Source organism: Tauraco erythrolophus, chromosome 8, assembly GCF_009769465.1.
Source record: "Tauraco erythrolophus isolate bTauEry1 chromosome 8, bTauEry1.pri, whole genome shotgun sequence".
Lineage (NCBI taxonomy): Eukaryota > Metazoa > Chordata > Aves > Musophagiformes > Musophagidae > Tauraco > Tauraco erythrolophus.
Genome location: NC_141472.1, coordinates 15,205,370 through 15,223,462, shown reverse-complemented (window position 1 = coordinate 15,223,462; position 18,093 = coordinate 15,205,370). Strand labels below are relative to the sequence as shown.

General features: G+C 45.0%; 1 protein-coding gene across 1 annotated transcript; it reads left to right on the top strand.

Moving 5' to 3' along the window:
* The first annotated feature begins 135 nt into the window (after positions 1–135).
* Positions 136–17,440, top strand: FAM237A (family with sequence similarity 237 member A). The gene is made up of 6 exons (XM_086615885.1): positions 136–191; positions 1,530–1,615; positions 6,032–6,242; positions 9,569–9,625; positions 12,709–13,124; positions 17,301–17,440. Exons 1-6 carry the CDS (start codon positions 136–138, stop codon positions 17,438–17,440), a joined length of 966 nt encoding a protein of 321 aa, XP_086472011.1.
* Positions 17,441–18,093: the final 653 nt, after the last annotated feature.

The following is an 18,093-nucleotide window of genomic DNA, read 5'->3' as shown; positions in this document are numbered from 1 at the left end:
TTCCACGAGAAGCTCAAGTCACTTTCGGAGTACAGGGGCCGCAGTCTAAGCCTCCGTACTCCATTCATACATTTATGTAGGCATTTGACATACTCTGACTATCCGCTTCCTCCCCAAACCTATTCCCTTGCCAACATGCCCCGCTCTAAGGGTGACCCAACAATGAAATCGGATGGATGCAAAGTGCACAGGCAAGCCTGTTTGCTTTGGAGTCAGTAATTTCTCCCGTTTCTTTTCAGGCACATCTGAACCCTGTATTGCTATTGCAAGACTTGCTCCCATACAAAGTTACTCTTACAGCTGTTGTTAACAATAACGTAGTTTACAGAGTCATGAGAAAGCCGTTCCAAGAAATTGGACCTATCATAGTGCCCTTCAGCATTCACTGAAAAGCTTTGGGAAATTAAAGATTGTAAGTTTCCTTTTGTTTGTAATGAGGAGACCCTGAACTCAAGACTCAAGCCTGCCTCATTCGCAGGAAGAAAGAGACAATTCCCATACACAGCAGAATCCTGACTGTGTGCTCTTGGATCGGAGGGCTGGACAGGTAGGTAAAAGATTCAGGTCCCATTATATTGTGCTTTGGTTTTCCTTCCTCTGATTTGGCTGGGTATTTTTCACTTCAAACATAAAATCTCTAGGACAGGAGTTGTCCTACTCGAAGGTGACCTCTAGCACCTAGCCCAGGGAGCTCTGATTTTAGGCAGAGCTGGTTGGCTGCTACGTTTATGACAGCCCTGCACACAGGCATTCAAACATTATTATTCTTCAAGAAACATGCTGCTCTTTAGGCATGCCTAATTAAGAACAGAACGGGAGAGAAAGGACCTTGTTGAATCGAACTACAGTCTCTCCAGAAGCTCTGATTTAAAGATACTACATAGAATTTTCACTCTAGTATCACCTTTGTAGCATCTCCTTTGAGACTAGGTTTCAAAGGGTACATTTGTGAAATAGAAACGGAGGTTTCAAAAGCTTAGTGGTCTGAGCTATGAAAAAAAAAGAATTAAATTTTAAAAATTAAAAAAAAAATAAATCAATGCGCCATCTGCCTCCATCACACTATTCCTTACTCAAAACGTATGGGTTTTGTCTAGTCTAAGTATACTAAACAACAGAGCTCGTACTATTTCACTTGGAAAAATCATTCCAAGTGGTGAATTTCACTGACAGTAAGTTAGGCATGACAACATATCGATACTTCTAATCGGATTTTACACGGCAACAACCATTTTCCTCCGACAACTGCAGCACCACTAGTGTACGTATAAGGCATCACATCTCTGGTTTAGCGAGATGGAAGAACTTCATGAGTCCCAAAGAACCCTAGGCCAGAACTAGCAGCAGAACATAAAATAAAGCAGATTGTTTGCTGGGCTATTTGAGTATCAGCAGGTAACTAACAAAAGCTGAAGATCCCACAAGTCCATCCCTTTCACAAGAGACAGAATATCCTCATTACTCTCCAGAACGTCCTGTGACCCATTTCTTGGCCCTAAATAATTTTTGCCTCCAATTTCTTCTTGCAGACTAGTTTCCCCAAACACCTTCAGATATGAATGTGCAGGCTCCTGGCATTGGGCCCTGGCTGCCTGGGGAGTGCACATGCTGCAGGGTGAGTGTGGCAGCGCCAGGCTGGCACACCTCCCTGCGGGCCACTGGCGGGCTACAGAAGCTGCCCTGAGGCAAGCGCACTCAAACACCTTTTTCTCCCAAGAGCTGCAGGAAAGAAACACCCTTAGAGCAACAAAGGGTGGGAGAGACCACACTACAGTCCTACTCACTTTCAAGAAAGAACAGGCTGTGAAAGTGTTTTTCTTCCCCAGATCTGGCTGTAACACTCTGGGAGAAGTTGTTCCCGTAACAGGCTCGCTTTCCCAGCTGCTGCTGGCGGGTTTAGGAAAGCATGTTTCACCGCAGCGCTCTTTTAACCGCGACATACCCAGGGTGACCCTCACTTCTGCCTGGAGAGCCTGGCGGTGAGAAGGGCTCCTCAATTGCCTGTGAGTACTTGAGGAAGGCGGAGGGCAGGGAATCAGGAAGAACCAATTCTATTCTTGAGCACGGAGGTATCAGTGCAGCACTCCAACGGCAATGAATCCCTTCATTCAATAAGTGATAGCTGTCTGGATATAAATATCCTGGATGCCATTAAAATTAATCAAAGGCTCTCTAAAAACTGCACTAAATGGTTCAAGTGAGACACCCTGCCCACAGGACACGAACAGTTAACTTTTAATGTACTATATTAACCAGTTTAGGTTTTTACATTATTTTCTTGGAATATTTCAGTCTGGATAGAAATATGAGAAGTTCACAGTCACATTCTTTACAGAGGTCACTTGCATTTATAGTTTCGCATGTTACCAAATTAAGTTTTTAAAAATATACATTAATTTTCTAACGAGCATTGCTTAGTTTGCACTTGTAAAAATACCTGCTCCAAATGTCTTTTCAAAGCTTGTATTTAATCCATTTGCCACAAGAAATTTTACCTCTTTCACAAATTCACTCAAAGTAGTGTAAACGTTGAAGCCACTTCAAACTTCTGACTAGTGGCATCTAAATTTACTGTCGGGAAAACACTCCAAACATGTCCCTGGTGACAGAATTGATCACATACGATAGCTAGTAGACAAGGAGAGAGAGGAAAACTTCTTTATTAAAGAGATGGATCTCTTCTAATAAGGAACTGCAGTCCCTCACACCTTCTAGGGGAAGCAGAAACTGATGGAGATAAAAGAACACACACTTGACCCGTTTACACTCCGGCCAAAATATACCAGTGATTCAAAAGGCCTCAATAAACAAGGTCCCTACACACTGCTGAAACAGGATGAGAAGATCTAGCAATGAGAATTCAACCCCAAAGGTCTAAGATCTGGAGATCTGCCACACGGAAGGAAAACCAGAATAGGAATACGACCTATTTGGTGACAAGGGAGGAAACAAACAAAGCACACTGCATGGCCTGCATGCCTCACAAATAATCACTTAACATCAGATTTATCGAGATATTAAGAACTAGAAATCCTGTAAAAAAAAATCAGATGAGCTTTGGCCTGGTTCTCTTACATGAAACACTAACTGCAGCACCAGCTCACAGTGAAGATCTGTACGTACATTTCTCTGAGTAGACAAGCAACAACCAGTTAGTAGCAACTGGCAAAACCCAACGGTATTCCAGAGAAATACCACAAATGCTTGCTTGCCACTCAAGCTGTGTTCTAAAGTGAAGTATTATGAAAATCTATGCATTCAAATCATCTAGGAATTAGACTACATGCTAGGCAGGTTTAAAGTTAGAATTAGCAGCAACGCAAACATTGCCTTTTACAGTCACAGGCAAGGAGAAGAGCTGGATACACCACGCACCAGGAAAGAAGTACCAGAATATTGCAGCTTACAACTGGCTACGGTTTAGCCAAAGGTGGTGACAAGTCAGAGGCACTAACAAACTCTGCTAGGCGAGATACTGAAGCCCTTTGACAATGGTGGTGGCGTATGTTCTCACAGGGCCAAACAGCAGGTGGCAACCAAGATGGGCTCCTGCTACCTCATGAAGACACGGTGAGGTAACTTGGCTCTTTGGGCCTGGTAAAGAAGCAGCTAAGGAATGATCTAGAAAACACCTATAACTTCCCTCCAAATAATTGTGAGGATAATAGAGCCAAATTCTTCTTGGAAGAGCCATACAGGGGGTAATAGCCACAAATTAAGAAACTCAAGCTAGATACTAGGAAAAAAATTTCCACCAGGAGCCCAGCTACAGCTGACTTGATCTAGTGTTAGCCTGCTTCAAGCATAAGTTCAAACTACAGGCCTCCTCCAGAGGACTGTTTTCACCAACACTTGTTCAACTCCAACAGAGCACAGAAGCATGTCCTGGCAGAGGAAAACAGCAGAGGCAGAGCAGCACAAAGCTTGCCTAAGTCATCACTTCTCAGGCACAGGCCAGAGACATCCCAGGGCATCCACAGGGCTCCAGCCCAGAAATACACTGGTCTCCTGCCTGTCCCATGTCTTGTCTGCTAGTTCCATGGAGATGTTTCAGGTCATCACCAATAGTGTACAGCACTGAAGACTTCTATGTTTAAGCAACTACATCTCTCTACCAGTTAGAGCTGATTAAGTGTCACATCACATCCACTGACTTTCCTGCTGGCAACTTGGACAGAGCATAATCCAGAGGACTGTTTAGAGCAGAATGAGGTCATCAATCACTTTGTGACTGCAGATTCAATATCAAGGGCTACACAAGCCATCCTGGATGGAGGATACAGGTGCCATCAAATAATTTGGTGAAGAATTTGCTAAATTTTTCCCCCCTTTCCACTTACAAAACACCAGTCTCCTGCTAATAGGTTACAGACTGCTCACTATCTTGTGTCATTTCCTAGCTAAAATTATTTTTTTTGAAACATACTCTACTTTTCAAACAAGTTCTGCACTCAAAGGCTGTCGTTCTTTAATAGGCAGTAGCATAACTGAGTCCACTCAGAGTCCTGACTCAAAGCGTTCTAAATATCATTAAAAAAAATACTAAAAAATACCCACAAACAGACTTTGGATCAAGCATAAGTATTTCATTTCCAAGCAGCTCTTAAGTATATTTGTCAGGGAGCCAATTTTAAGAACAGTTTAATCTCCTGCTTAAAAGAGAATTTGAAAAGGTATAAATGGGAGTTAGATTTTGCACTTTGCCTTTGGGGATTTTGAAGAAAAAAAAAAAAAAAATCAAGTCTCTGCCACACACTATGAATTTAAAAACTAACAGACCTTTGGGTTTCCCCCAGCTCTGAGAATCACAAGTTTTGCCTTTGCTGTAACTTAGCCAAGTTTCACACAAAGCTGGGATAATTGGGAACCCAATTCAGCAAAACACCAACTTTCAGCTAAGAATATGTCTTCAAAGTGTTGTTTGGATTAAGGCTGAAAAAGGTCTTTTCCATCATGCAGATCATTTTACAGAGCTTAATACTGGGTCCAGGTGTGGCTGCTCATGGAAGTAAGAGGCAAGCAGTATGTACCATCACACATTGCTGCCCCTCAGCCTCAGTGCTGAATTTAATATATATTTTTTTTTAATTTGTAAATGCTTACTTGTCTCAAGCAACCCCAAGGCATCACCTATTAACTGCTAACGTCTAACCACATCGGAGGGTTTGCAGGAAGCAAATGCAGGAAGGAAGTGACTCTGCACACAGTTGTTTATGCCTTTATTCAAAACACAAATACCAATGAGATGGTCTCCTGCTTTTCTCTCTTCCCATCCCCTACTCCTATAGCATGATCATTTTAACATTTGCTCTTATATTTTACTTTCATATTTTTCTGGTAGTAATAACATCATTTCTGTAGCCTTACATGATTTGGAATCTCTCTCTCATCTATGAGTTAAAGAATCAACTTTTCTTGATAAAACTATCCTTTTACAAACGGCTCTGGATACGACCTACATCCGAATTGAATTCATTCATAAGATATGGAGACCCACTGAAGACAGGAACATCGGCTGTCAGGGGAATACGTCGTGCAGCGCAGTGACAGACAGACTGCCGATAGCCTGAAAGGGCACAGAAAGCTTTACTGAGGGAGCGCACGCAGAGCTGAGCGAGACGGCCAGTCCTTCTGTGTTTCTTCTCCACTAGGAGGTTGAGGTGATGAATTCAATTACCAAAAACCTCTTTCCCAGAAATAGACTACGAGCGCTCTGGTTCAGAAGGAACAAACCGTAGTAGGCTCAGGAAGAATTTGCAGAGCTGAGTATTTTATCTGTAGCAGTATTTCCCTTGAGCAGTGACTCTCATTTCTCTGAGAAGCCCTGGTTCAGCACCCTTGGGTCTACCAGAAGGATTCTGAGTGGAATGAAACCAATGTCATTCTTGATCCAAAAACCAGACAAAGCGCTCCTCAGAAGGAGACTCAATTAAATAAACTCACTTCTTAACAACAAATACAGGAAGGTTCCAGGTTGGCAGAAATGTATCAACTCTCAAGAAACATTTTGCTTTTTCCTTTCCCGTTGCAGCCTTTTGCTCTACCCTTAACAGTATGGGGCAGAGTCCTCAGAGCAACGCACCACAGACCCAGCAACGTCAGCAAAACGCACTCCTACGGCATCTTAGCCCTGCTCTGGTCTGGCCTCCTGCACCCAGGCCCACCATAAACACAAGCGGCCTCAGAGCCTTTTCGACCCAGGAGCTGCCTTTAGGTTACATCACAACACCCATGTCTCACAGGTGCACCTTCCTTCTCTCCCTCACCCCGTTCAGGCCCCAAACACAGAGACTGAAAGCACACTGGTTACTCACTGGCCAAGGGGGCTCCAGATAGCACACGGGCCCAGAATCAGCTCCTACAGAGCAGACTTGAAAACAAAATGCTTAAGGATCATTTTATTCCTAGAACCAGGGAGGAGAAAATCTACTGGAATAGCCTGCATTTGATAGCACAAAGAGGAAGCATTGGAGATCCTACATGCAACGGGAGGCTTCCTCCTGGATGTTACAAGGGCTCCTTGCAAGGCATTGCACTCTTCAGCTCCTGAATGAAGTGTATTCCAGCAGCTGGTGCTCACTATTCTCCCATTCCCAACCCCACATTTCTTGAGAAATAAACGGACCATTTGCAAATTTGCCCAAGTCTCGCAATAGTTATCTATATTGGTTCTAGCCAGAAGTTCTCACCCCCAAAAAGTTCCTTTCACTTTTGTTAAAAGGTAACCTTACTAACAAAAAGCACTTTCACATGGATTCCTCCTTGAGAAGAGAAAATAAAGCATCAGCAAAAAAATCCAACAGTGTCAGACACATTGCAAGATCATAGGTTAGGAAATTAACATGCTTCACCATTACATAGACTGAATGCACAGAAAGATGTAAATTATAAGGATATGCCAGTCAGTCTCACCTCTGCGTCTGGCAGGATCATGGAGCAGATCCTGAAACTATACTAAGACACATGGGAAAAACCACGGTGATTAGTGATGGCCAACATGGGTTCACTAAGGGCAAATCACACGTGATAAATCTGGTGGCCTTCTACGATGGGGTTACAGTGTTGGTGGATAAGGGAAAAGCAACTGACATCCTCCACCTGGACTTATCCAAAGCATTTGACACTGTCCCACACAACATCCTTGTCTCTAAATTGGAGAGACACAGATTTGATGGATGGACCACTCAGTGGATAAGGAATTGGCTGGATGGTCACACTCAAAGAGTTGCGGTCAACGGCTCGATGTCCGAGTGGAGGCCAGTGACAAGTGGTGTTCCTCAGGGATCAGTTTTGGGGCCGGTGCTGTTTAACATCTCTGTCAGCGACATGGACAGTGGGATCAAGTGCACCCTCAGCAAGTTTGCAGATGACACCAAGCTGTGTGGTGTGGTTGACATGCTGGAGGGAAGGGATGCCATCCAGAGGGACCTTGACAGGCTGGAGAGATGGGCCTGTGCGAAACTCGTGAAGTTCAACAAGGCCAAGAGCAAGGTCCTGCATGTGGGTCGGGGCAATCCCAAGCACAAATACAAGCTGGGGGGAGAATGGATTGAGAGTAGCCCTGAGGAAAAGGACTTGGGAGCACTGGTGGATAAGAAGCTCAACTTGAGCCAGCAATGTGCACTGGCAGCCCAGAAAGCCAACCGTATCCTGGGCTGCATCCAAAGCAGCATGGCCAGCAGGTCAAGGGAGGTGATTCTGCCCCTCTGCTCTGCGCTCGTGAGACCCCACATGGAATACTGCGTTCAGCTCTGGAGTCCCCAACACAAGAAGGACATGGAGCTGTTGGAGCAGATCCAGAGGAGGGCCACAAAAACGATCAGAGGGCTGGAGCACCTCTACTACAAAGACGGGCTGAGAGAGTTGGGGTTGTTCAGCCTGGAGAAGAGAAGGCTCCGGGGAGACCTTCTAGCAGCCTTCCAGTACCTAAAGGGGACTATGAGAAAGCTGGAGAGGGACTTTTTACAAGGGCGTGTAGTGATAGGACAAGGGAAAATGGCTTTAAACTGAAAGAGGGAAGATTTAGATTGGATATAAGGAAGAAATTTTTCACTCAGAGGGTGGTGAGGCAGTGGAACAGGTTGCCCAGACAAGTTGTGGATGCTCCATCCCTGGAAGTGTTCAAGGCCAGGTGGGATGAGGCTTTGAGCAACCTGGTGTAGTGGAGGGTGTCTCTGCCCATAGCAGGGGGGTTAGAACTAGATGATCTTTGAAGTCCCTTCCAACCCAAATCATTCTATGATTCTAAGATATAGATCACTAACAGAAAAATCAGTGTTTCCAGCCAACTTTTCAGCTGGTATAAACCAGTGTGGCCCCACTGACTTCAACAAAGATAAGCCTGGTGCTACTGAAGCACAGTTGCTTCATGAAGAAAGGATTGTGGTTCAGAGTGCAAAGACAGAAGGGAGCTGCCAGTGAAAGTCTTGAAAAAAATGGGCTAGTGCCCAGTTGGTATGTACTGGTGCAGCTGCACTGACTTCAGCCAGCCAGCAGAGTGTTACAGGATTCGGAATATAGACTACGTAGGGTTAGGAAAAAAGAATGGTCTCACCCTCCCTATTGCTTCAAACAGTTAGTGGTTAAAAAAGCTACTCCCAACACTGTTCCCAGAGCGCCAAGCTCTTTGTGTGTTTTATGCACACGAAGAGGTGGCTACAGCAAGCACAGAGAACGAAGGCAGAGTTGGCACTTGCAGAGCTGAGCTCAGGGTTTCCTCTCTGCACCGCATGTACCAGGAGACGACCCTTTCACCAATGGCTTCCTTCCACTTCCCTACTAGCTTGGCCTACATCCCTTATGTGTACAGAGGTTTTGCTGCTGTTCCAAGGGCATACAGTGGAGAGAGGTTGCAGACAATAAAAATAATAGATCACGTTATTAATTCTTTTCCTGCACAAAAATGTAGCCAGGGCCGTCTCCTTTTGGAGGGTGCACAGCCTCCAAGGCAGCTCTCCTTTACCTAAAGTTGTGTGAATTGAGCTGCAGTGAGCAGCTCAGCCCCAATGCTGCAGTTAATGTCTTCACTGTTTCTTCTGGGACTGCTTCAGTTCCCAGGAGAGCTGGACCTGCTGCTGCATGTGCTGCACCCTGGCCAGCAAATAGCTCTAGTTGTGCCACACAGGCTCCTGCTCCGGGGTGGAGGGTCCTCCAGCAGCCAAGCACAGCAAGCAAGATGCCTGGGGGCTGAGCCAGGTCCGGACAACTCGAGCTCCAAGGTAGGGGGACATGCTTTTTATCCCTGGCCCTCCCGACGCGGCACTGCTAGGAGAGGTGGCAAGGGGCGGGCTGCAGCTTTGTGCCCGGGTCTGTTACTCTTCCACCGCCCCTGTGCACGGTTTCCCCGCGGCCAGAGGCAACTCCGCTGCCAGGCAGACCCCCAGGCGGGCCGGGGTCCGCAGGGAGAGGCGGGCAGGCGGAGCAGCGGACGCCTTGCAGCAGGGGCAGCTCCGCCAAAGGAAATGGGAGGGCCGGGTGCCCGGGAGCAGCCAGGGCACCGGGGGTGGGGGCTTCTCCCCGAGCCCTGACGTAAAAAACTAAGCGGGGCTGCCCGCTCCGGCTTCTTAAGGAGCGCGGCGGCGGCGGCGGGCGCGGAGAGCCGTGCCCTGCGCGCCGGAGCGCCAAGGTAAGGGCTGCGGGCGGCGGCGGGGCCGGGGCGGACAGGACGGGCCGGGAGCGGAGCGGAGCCGCGCGGAACGGGCGGAGCGTCCCGCGGCCGCGGCGCCCCGCGAAGAGCGCGCCCCGGCGGGGCGGCACCCGGCAACCCGCGTCGGCAGCTCGGGGCTGGGGTCGAGCGAGTGGTCGGAACCGACGGCTCCCACCACGTAAAGCGGCGATAACGAATGAGCTCGTCAACTTTTTAATTATCGTTATTGTGCGGCACTGCTCATGACGGGGAGTGGAATGGGGGTTAAACTGCGAGGAGAAGGGAAGGCGGGGAGGAAAAAAGAAGGAAAGTCAGAGCCGGAAGGGGTAAATAGCGCACACACGCACGAACTCCAGTTTATGGACAGAAGGACCTGAAGATTGGAGGGTGAGGGGGGAATGACAGGGAAGCATTCACCACGAGCACAGGTAAGACATTCATGAAAACTGGCATTTCCCGAGCACCCCCCCCCAGCTCTCAGCAACTGAAAAAAAAAAAAATCCTGAACCTTGTAGAAGACTAACAGCAAAATGCTGCCTGAGTTTGATCGGACCATAAGGACCAGTGGTCTTGGATACCGTCCACTGCCATTCACACCACACCTTAAGTGGCACCCACTCCCCTATTAATGCCCTGCCAGCTCACACCTCTGACAATTCCAGAGCCCTTGTCCTTGTTTTACCCAATTTTGTAACTTTGAAAGTTTCCAAAGGGGCTGGGAAGCAGGGAAAGCACAGCAGCCAGTTCGGTTGTTAACCAGTGCAAACCAGATGGCCCCTGTCCAAATGACAGAACCATCCTTAAAAGCCAATTCTAGTATTACTCCTTTGTTTGAACTCTCTGTTGTTGTTGGGTTTTCTTTTCTTCCTCCCTATGGTCATATCTGAGATTACTAAGTTGTTTTGAAAACTGGAAGCTTGATAAACCAAGTTTATTATGTCCCTTGAAAAAGTCTCAGTAAACAGATAGATATGTGCATATTGCACAGCATACATGCACAGGTGTCTGCTGCCCATGGAAAGGGTCTGATGCACAAACAAGGAAGAATGGAGCAGTGACTCACAGGATGTCTTCGGTTTTGCTTCTGAGAAAGCAATCTAAACCTGCCTTGTGCAGTAGGGTACAGAAGAACGATGCTCCTGGAGATTTTGGGAGCAGCATGAGGACAACCCCATTACTGCCACCACTGGCATAGGTGACATCCCACTAGGCAGAGCAGTGTGAGGAGAGTGTGCTGTCCCTCTTCTATTCATTGAATGCAAGGTTCAGATCCAAGGCTGTGAAGACAATTCTCCTCTCGAGATCCCAACTCGGATTAAAAAGTGACTGTACACAGTGGCAGAGTAAAGCCTGCATGCCTCCAAAATGTTCCCAGAACCTGACCAGGTAACCAGAGAGGGGGCTAGGTAAGAATATCACTGCTAGGACTGAAATCTCTGAAGAGTCCTTTATCTTTGCAATGAAATACGTTCCACAAAGCAGCCTCCCCTTCCCTGGTCTTGCACGCTGGCTGTGGCTGGGGGATACCTTTCACACACGATCCATCTGTACATGCTTATCCTGCCTTTAACATTTTTCTTCATATAGAGAAGTATTGCTTGTGCTCTTGATAACTCATGGAAGAGGCTTTCTACACAAAAAGCCAGTTAGTTATTAAACTCATTAAGAGAGGTATCTTCTTCCCACACAACACCCTCCAACAATCAAACCAAAACCATAAAAGCATGAATGCCCAAAACATCAGCACACACATTAAATAGAATTCTTTGTCCTAAAAGCTGAACTCAGGTGTTGCTGTTAGAAACCACACAATACAAGCACATGCTAGAAATGTAATCCGATGGAGATAGCTGGGCCCTTCTGTCCCCAAAAGGTTATCAGTCTCAGGATTTCTCCCACTATAGCTGCTACTTATCAAGTTTCACAATTTTAACATAACAGGCAATTGTTATAGTGATCTGCAATAAGCATCTGTACTTTTTATATCTATCGGTACAGGAAAGACGTGGACCTGTTGGAGCGGGTCCAGAGGAGGGCCACAAAAATGACCAGAGGGCTGGAGCACCTCTCCTATGAAGAGCAGCCAAGAGAGTTGGGGTTGTTCGGCCTGGAAAAGAAAGGTCTCTGGGGAGACCTTCTAGCAGCCTTCCAGTACCTAAATGGGGCTTATAAAAAAGACAGGGACAAACTTTTTAGCATGGTCTGTTGCAATAGGACAAGGGGTAATGGTTTCAAACTGAAAGATGGTAGATTTAGACTAGATATAAGGTAGAAATTTTTCACAATGAGGGTGGTGAAACACTGGAACAAGATTCCCAGAGAGGTGGTAGATGCCCCGTCCCTGGAAGCGTTCAAGGCTGGGTTGGATGAAGCTCTCAGCAACCTGGTTGAAAATGTCCCTGCCTATTGCAGGGGTGTTGGACTAGATGACCTTTAAAGGTCCCTTCCGACCAAAACCATTCTATGATTCTATACGCACATATACATGCTGTACAATAGAGCTGCTAGGATGTGGCTTTGCTGTACCCTCTTTTCAGAACTGTTCTGCATTTTAGCAGGTAAAACATCGCTGTTCAATGGATGATTTTGCAACCCACCTTAATTCATTAGGACACACTTTCAACAAAGTTTTCCATCTGCTGTCCACAGATCCCTGTGAGTCTGCAGACTATTTTAGAGGGCTCATAAAATTTTGAGGAAAGCAAGACTGTCTAAAGGTTTAAATTCTCTGTAAAAAGGAATGGATTTTTACTGAAAAAGGTAAGGGATCTGTAAATCAAGAAAGGCCAAAAATTTTCAATACGAAGAAGTTTCAGATAAGAGAGTTCATCATACAGATTTGAGGATGATTAACAAATTTTAACACACACTTCTGCAACAGAGTAATGCATCTCCACTAGTATTTATATTCATAGATGCAAAAAAGCACTTGCGGATTTTTAAAGAGCAGAGAAACAATTATCAACACCTGAAGTGCCTTCTATATCATGTAAGGTAGCAGGGTGTTCCTGCATCTAACAGTGAGTTGTCTTTCAGCTGCTTTTGATTTTGTTACATTTCAGTGACAGAACGGACCTTGGGAGCAGAGGAAGAATCCACTGCAACATGAGACTCACCTGCTCTCTGCTAATCATGGGGGCGTTCTGCGTGACACCTTTCCTTTGCCATAGCCAAATTGATCCACTAGCTCTTGGGCGAGCAGACCCCCAGTGTTGGGAATCCTCTTCAGCTGTCTTACTGGAGATGAGGAAGCCTCGCATTTCTGACTCTGTCAGTGGCTTTTGGGACTTCATGATCTTCCTGAAATCATCAGAGAATTTGAAACATGGGGCTCTGTTCTGGGACCTGGCTCAGCTCTTCTGGGATATCTACGTGGACTGTGTGCTCTCCAGAACCCATGGCCTAGGGAGAAGGCAGCTAGCGGAAGCTGAACAGAAGATTGCTACTCTACATTCTCAGTTCACAGGGAGAAACCAAGGTTACTACTCCTTTAATATATGTCTCATAGGCAATAACAAGAGCCTAGTAGGAAAGAGACGAGATACAGGCTTATTGTGTTATGTGGTAATAGTACAGAAACAGAGGACAGTGCTGCACAACCACCCCCCAATCCAGTACAGAGCTATTTTTATGTTCAAAGTCATCTCAGCAAAAACTTGACCTCCAAGTAACCTGAACTCTAATGACAGCTTTTAAGTTTCAGTTAGGTGGGGGAGGCGGGACAGCAGAAAGTGAAACACAGGAGGATTCGAACAAAGAAGGCAGCTCAGCAACTGAACTTACAAATATATTCTTCTGTACCAGCATTTTTACTGCTATTGTGCCATGGACAGGCAAGTTCTGAATTCCTCATTCCAAGAGGTGTGTCATCCCAGGAGCGTGTTGTCACACTGGTGCTGCTGGGGACAGCAGCAGTCTTTCAGCAGAAGAGTAAAGATATGTTTACTTGCCATCTAGTAGTCAACCGCTAGATATTTCCTGTTTCCATACTGGTAACTTTGCCCAACACGCAACAGAAACAGACCTAGGACTCAGATGTGTGCAGGCTTTCAGACTCAGCTACAGCTTCAGGAGGAGCACTAAATGCTGCAATTTCTGATCTCCAGGTTCCCAGCCCCAGAGCAGAATCCCCAGGCTTAAAGTTAGTGTCTCCATATGCGGTAAGGTGAGAGCTGGCACCTGACAGCAGGATCTGCAAAAGGTAGCATGTCACTTAGCCTTCCCGTTCTCAGCAGGAAGATACAGCATAGCTTTTGCTGAATCTCAGTGCCCTCCAAGGCTCTGGTCTGATCCTGCTACCAACAGATGCATCCTTCCCTTGAGAATGTCCACTTCCAGAAAGGGGCAGGTGCTATAATTTGATGGAGGGGCAGAAGTGCTGCTGCCATCACTAACTGTAGCACATAGGGCCCACAGGGAGAAGTCAGGACTGCCTTTCTACTTGAATGGATTCAGACCCTTACCGCCACTTCCTAGATCAGTGCCTTGGTTATTAAGATGTTTGGGGGGAATGTCCGTGGAATAATGAAGAATCTCTCTGGGCACAGTTACCCATTACTGAGTCTCTAAAAAAGGGACTTGAACTTGGGATTCTTCCACCCCAGGGACACTATACCACTGAGCAGTCCAGCTCTTGCCCACAAACCTTAAAATGTCTTATGTATTGAAAAACAGGATTTGAGATAGGAAGGATCGAGAGCTCTTGACCTCCATTACCTAGAGGGAGTATCCTAGCCATTAATCTAGGAGATGGGAGTCGTGTTTGAATCGATCCCCTCAGACTGAGGACAAACTCGCATACACAAGGCCAGTTTCTATATCTGAGCCAAACCACTGCTCTCCGCATTTTAAAAGCGAGGAGTGGATCCTATCCTGCTCTGTAAAGAATCTGAGCTATCACATGGCTCTGAGAAGATCTTTGCTGTGTTGAGATAAGCTGATGGCAGGCAGCACAGACTCCCATTCTGGTTCCCAAGTGGCCTTAGACATCAGAACGGCGACAAGTTGCCCAATCCTGACCAGACTGATCTACTTTTGGGTGCAAACGGAATGCAGCTTTAGACACATGAGGTGGTAGTACAATCGAAAACTAAGATACCCACCAGGCTAAAGCAACAGATGAATTTTTGGTTTCACGATTGCAGCTCTGAATGCCACCATCTAAATTCCCCCCTTAGCCTTTTGTTTACATCTTGCTCTTCATATCTATATCACACTGTGATTTTCCTAAACAAAAAGCTTTGTTCCAGTCAAGATTAACAGTCTGATATATTTTAAAGAATCCAATTATGGTTTTGTGATTAATACTGACTTTTGTTTACTCCTACATAGAGAGATTTTGAGACACTACTAAGTATTCACACTTTAAGACAAACAAAGATTCCTTCCCTTCTCTATTCTTTTACCTCTTTGTTTTGAGAATTGTAATCAGTTAATCTGGTTTCTCTGTACAATTGATTAACATCAGCAGGCAGTTTATAGCACTGACAGCCTAAAGTTTTTTTTTTGGAGGAGCTATCTAACCTCTCAGTTTCTTAACAAAGCCAGCTGGTTTAATCTTTATAACCTTTGACCCTACTGCCTTGTTTAGTCAGTGAAAGCTGAAATCAATTGTTAATAATTGCAGATAGAAATCACATGCTAGCAAATGATGAGGACTAGAATTACGGCTGCTCATGCACAGAGAGATGTGTAAGCCTGTTTTCTTAGCCCAAAGAGCAGCACTAACGGCCTTTCAATGACATTGTGTACTTTGCTCCACATCTACATGGGTGGGTATGAATAGCTTTCAGCAGGCTTGTTTTAGAAGTCAAATAATAAAGCAAGATTATTTATACTGTTACTTTTGCAACTGTTGATAACATCTTTATTGCTCCATACTGAAGCTCTTCATTTTATTCCTCTTAAATATTTACAATTTCAATTTGGTTGGGGTTTTTTTTGTTTTAAATTGCAAACAAGATCATAAATCAAGAGCAATCTGTAAGCTGCATTCTCTGTAGTTCCTGAAACATACAATTGAATTAGAAAAGCAAGACAGAGATCTGAACTTGGCACAGAAATGCTAACGTTAAGGTGTTGTTATTCTAGTGTAAGATTTCAGAACTAAAGTATAAATCCCATAAGGTCATTGTGAAAATTGAGTGTCAGGAACTGAACTCTTCTAAGAAGAAAAAAAAAAAAACAAAACAGAAGAGCCCTCCAAAGCAAAAAGTCCTACAGAAGTCCTTGGTAAAGCTTCTCAGTAGTACTGAACAGAATTACTCCATCACACTTAAGAAACACTTTCACAGTTCCCCATACTTTACCCTTCTGGAAAACAAGCCTGTCTGAGTGTACTCCAAGACAATGGTAGAAGCAGTGCACATCCAGACTTAGGGGTTCAAACACTTTTCTGAAATAATCTAGTCCTGCCAGGCTCCTGACTGTAGTTACTAACAGATCTGAAGACACTCTTCTGACTCCATGCAATCCATGAAAAACACAACAAAATCAGAACAGCTGTATATATGAGTTATCTGACAAAATGCCTCCATGCAGCTAACATCCTACTTAACCCAACAGCATTTCAACTTTCCTAGATATCCTGCAGAGAAGCATTAGTCAGCTTTAAACTGAGTCCTTTACAGTTACCTAGCCAAGGTATCTTTAGTAACTCATCCCTTTCCCCTAACAAAACCCACACACTATGAAAAAGCAGGTTTCATAAAAACATTTCCAATATAACGCAATGCTGGAGTTAGATACATTATAGTTGTAACAACTCTTAATGAGCCAAAATAAGACCGAAGTACCACAAGGAAAATATAGCTTTTGTACTCACAGCAAATCTTCCTGAAGAGCAACTGCACAAGAAGACCCTCCTCAAGAAACCACATAGCACATCTCCAGCAGAAACATCTGAAGAAGGCAAACACAAAAACCTCTCCACCTCTTTTGTCCAAGCCCAGCAATCCCCCTGCTACCTCACCACTCCGAGTGGCCACAGCTGTGCACACCTCCCTCCCAGGTGCAGGTAATTGGGCTCAGACCAGCCCTTGCACCTGGCCCAAGACAGACACGACTTGCTGTCCCAGCTCTGCTGGGCTGTGGGGTGCCAGGGAGGGTAGTGGGGCAAAGGCTGCTGTGTTGCACCTTTGAGGTCTGGTAAATAAACAGATACTGCGTTAACAGTTACTTTTTCAGAAGACAAATGTGTCTAAAAGAAACAAAGCCAATCTGCTGGCCTTTGGAGATGATTGCAAAGAAAGTGCCCCACAGTTCCTCAAGGAAATAACAAATGTGGTACTGAGCAGTGTGAGAGACCTCATCGGCTGTGCAAGGAGGTAGATGACAAGCTGGTGAGTCAGTAAGATTGTGAGCAGGCTCGAGTGCTTTGCCTCTGCTAATTACAAGTGAAAGAGGTTTATAGGAAGACTGAAGGGAAAGGTCTGTTCTGGGGGAAAAGATCAAAGTAACTTGTCACTGAAAGGCAACTTGCAAATGGAGGGTATATGGCTATCACCATAACAAGAGGTTTGGGGGCAATGCTGATAAAAAGGGGATCAGTAGCAGCTAAAGATGGAGGAAACATGGAGGTGGGAAACTGAGCATTCAGCTGCTTTTTGCTGTTTGGAAATTGATTACTTATATGCATTTTCATGTCACTTTTCAGGGGTATTTTCTCATATTCAGAGGTCACCGGTTCTGCAGAAGACATACTCATTTGAAGATTTAATAAGTATCCACGTGCATAAAAGTAGACCTACGTTACTTGGAAGAATCATTGGAGAACTAGGGAAAAAGAGAAAATGACACATCTAGTCCAAGATCTTGATTTGAAGATTTTTTTTAAACTACTTCACTTTAATTTTTGCATTTTAGTCTGCATTGATGTCAATTTACATGGTGGAAAAAGGCCTGTAACTATGACCACTGTATCTCGGATTAACTTGGACTTGTGGGTTTTTTTAATTATCTATTAATTCAGTCTCCTTAATAAACTGCATGATTTATAAGCAGTTGCCTACTTTAATCTGTGTGTACATCAGGCTTTTTGTAATGCATGTGACCTATCCAAACTATTGTGTTTTGGGTGCCAAAACAGGAAACAACTGATCCTTCAATAAGACATAGGCAGGCAGAGCAGGAAGTTGCCAAACCCCTCTGCTGACTCCATGACAAGATTAGAGTCAAGATGGTGATGTTTTGTTGTGTGCCTAGCTGTACGCTTGTACAAAGCAACCACTGCTGAAAGACAGCATCCTACTAAAGTAGTACTTATTTTTATATTAAAAATACCTTAAAAAAATGTTTTCAGTTTTCCAGCAAAAGTAAAAGGCTTAACAGGTTTTGCCAGCTCCTGTTTACTTACATATGATATTTTTTACGGTATTTTCCCTAAATTTTTAGTTATAAAAAATGCCACTTAAAATGTTACACATTCTCACTTGAAGTGTTTAACCAAA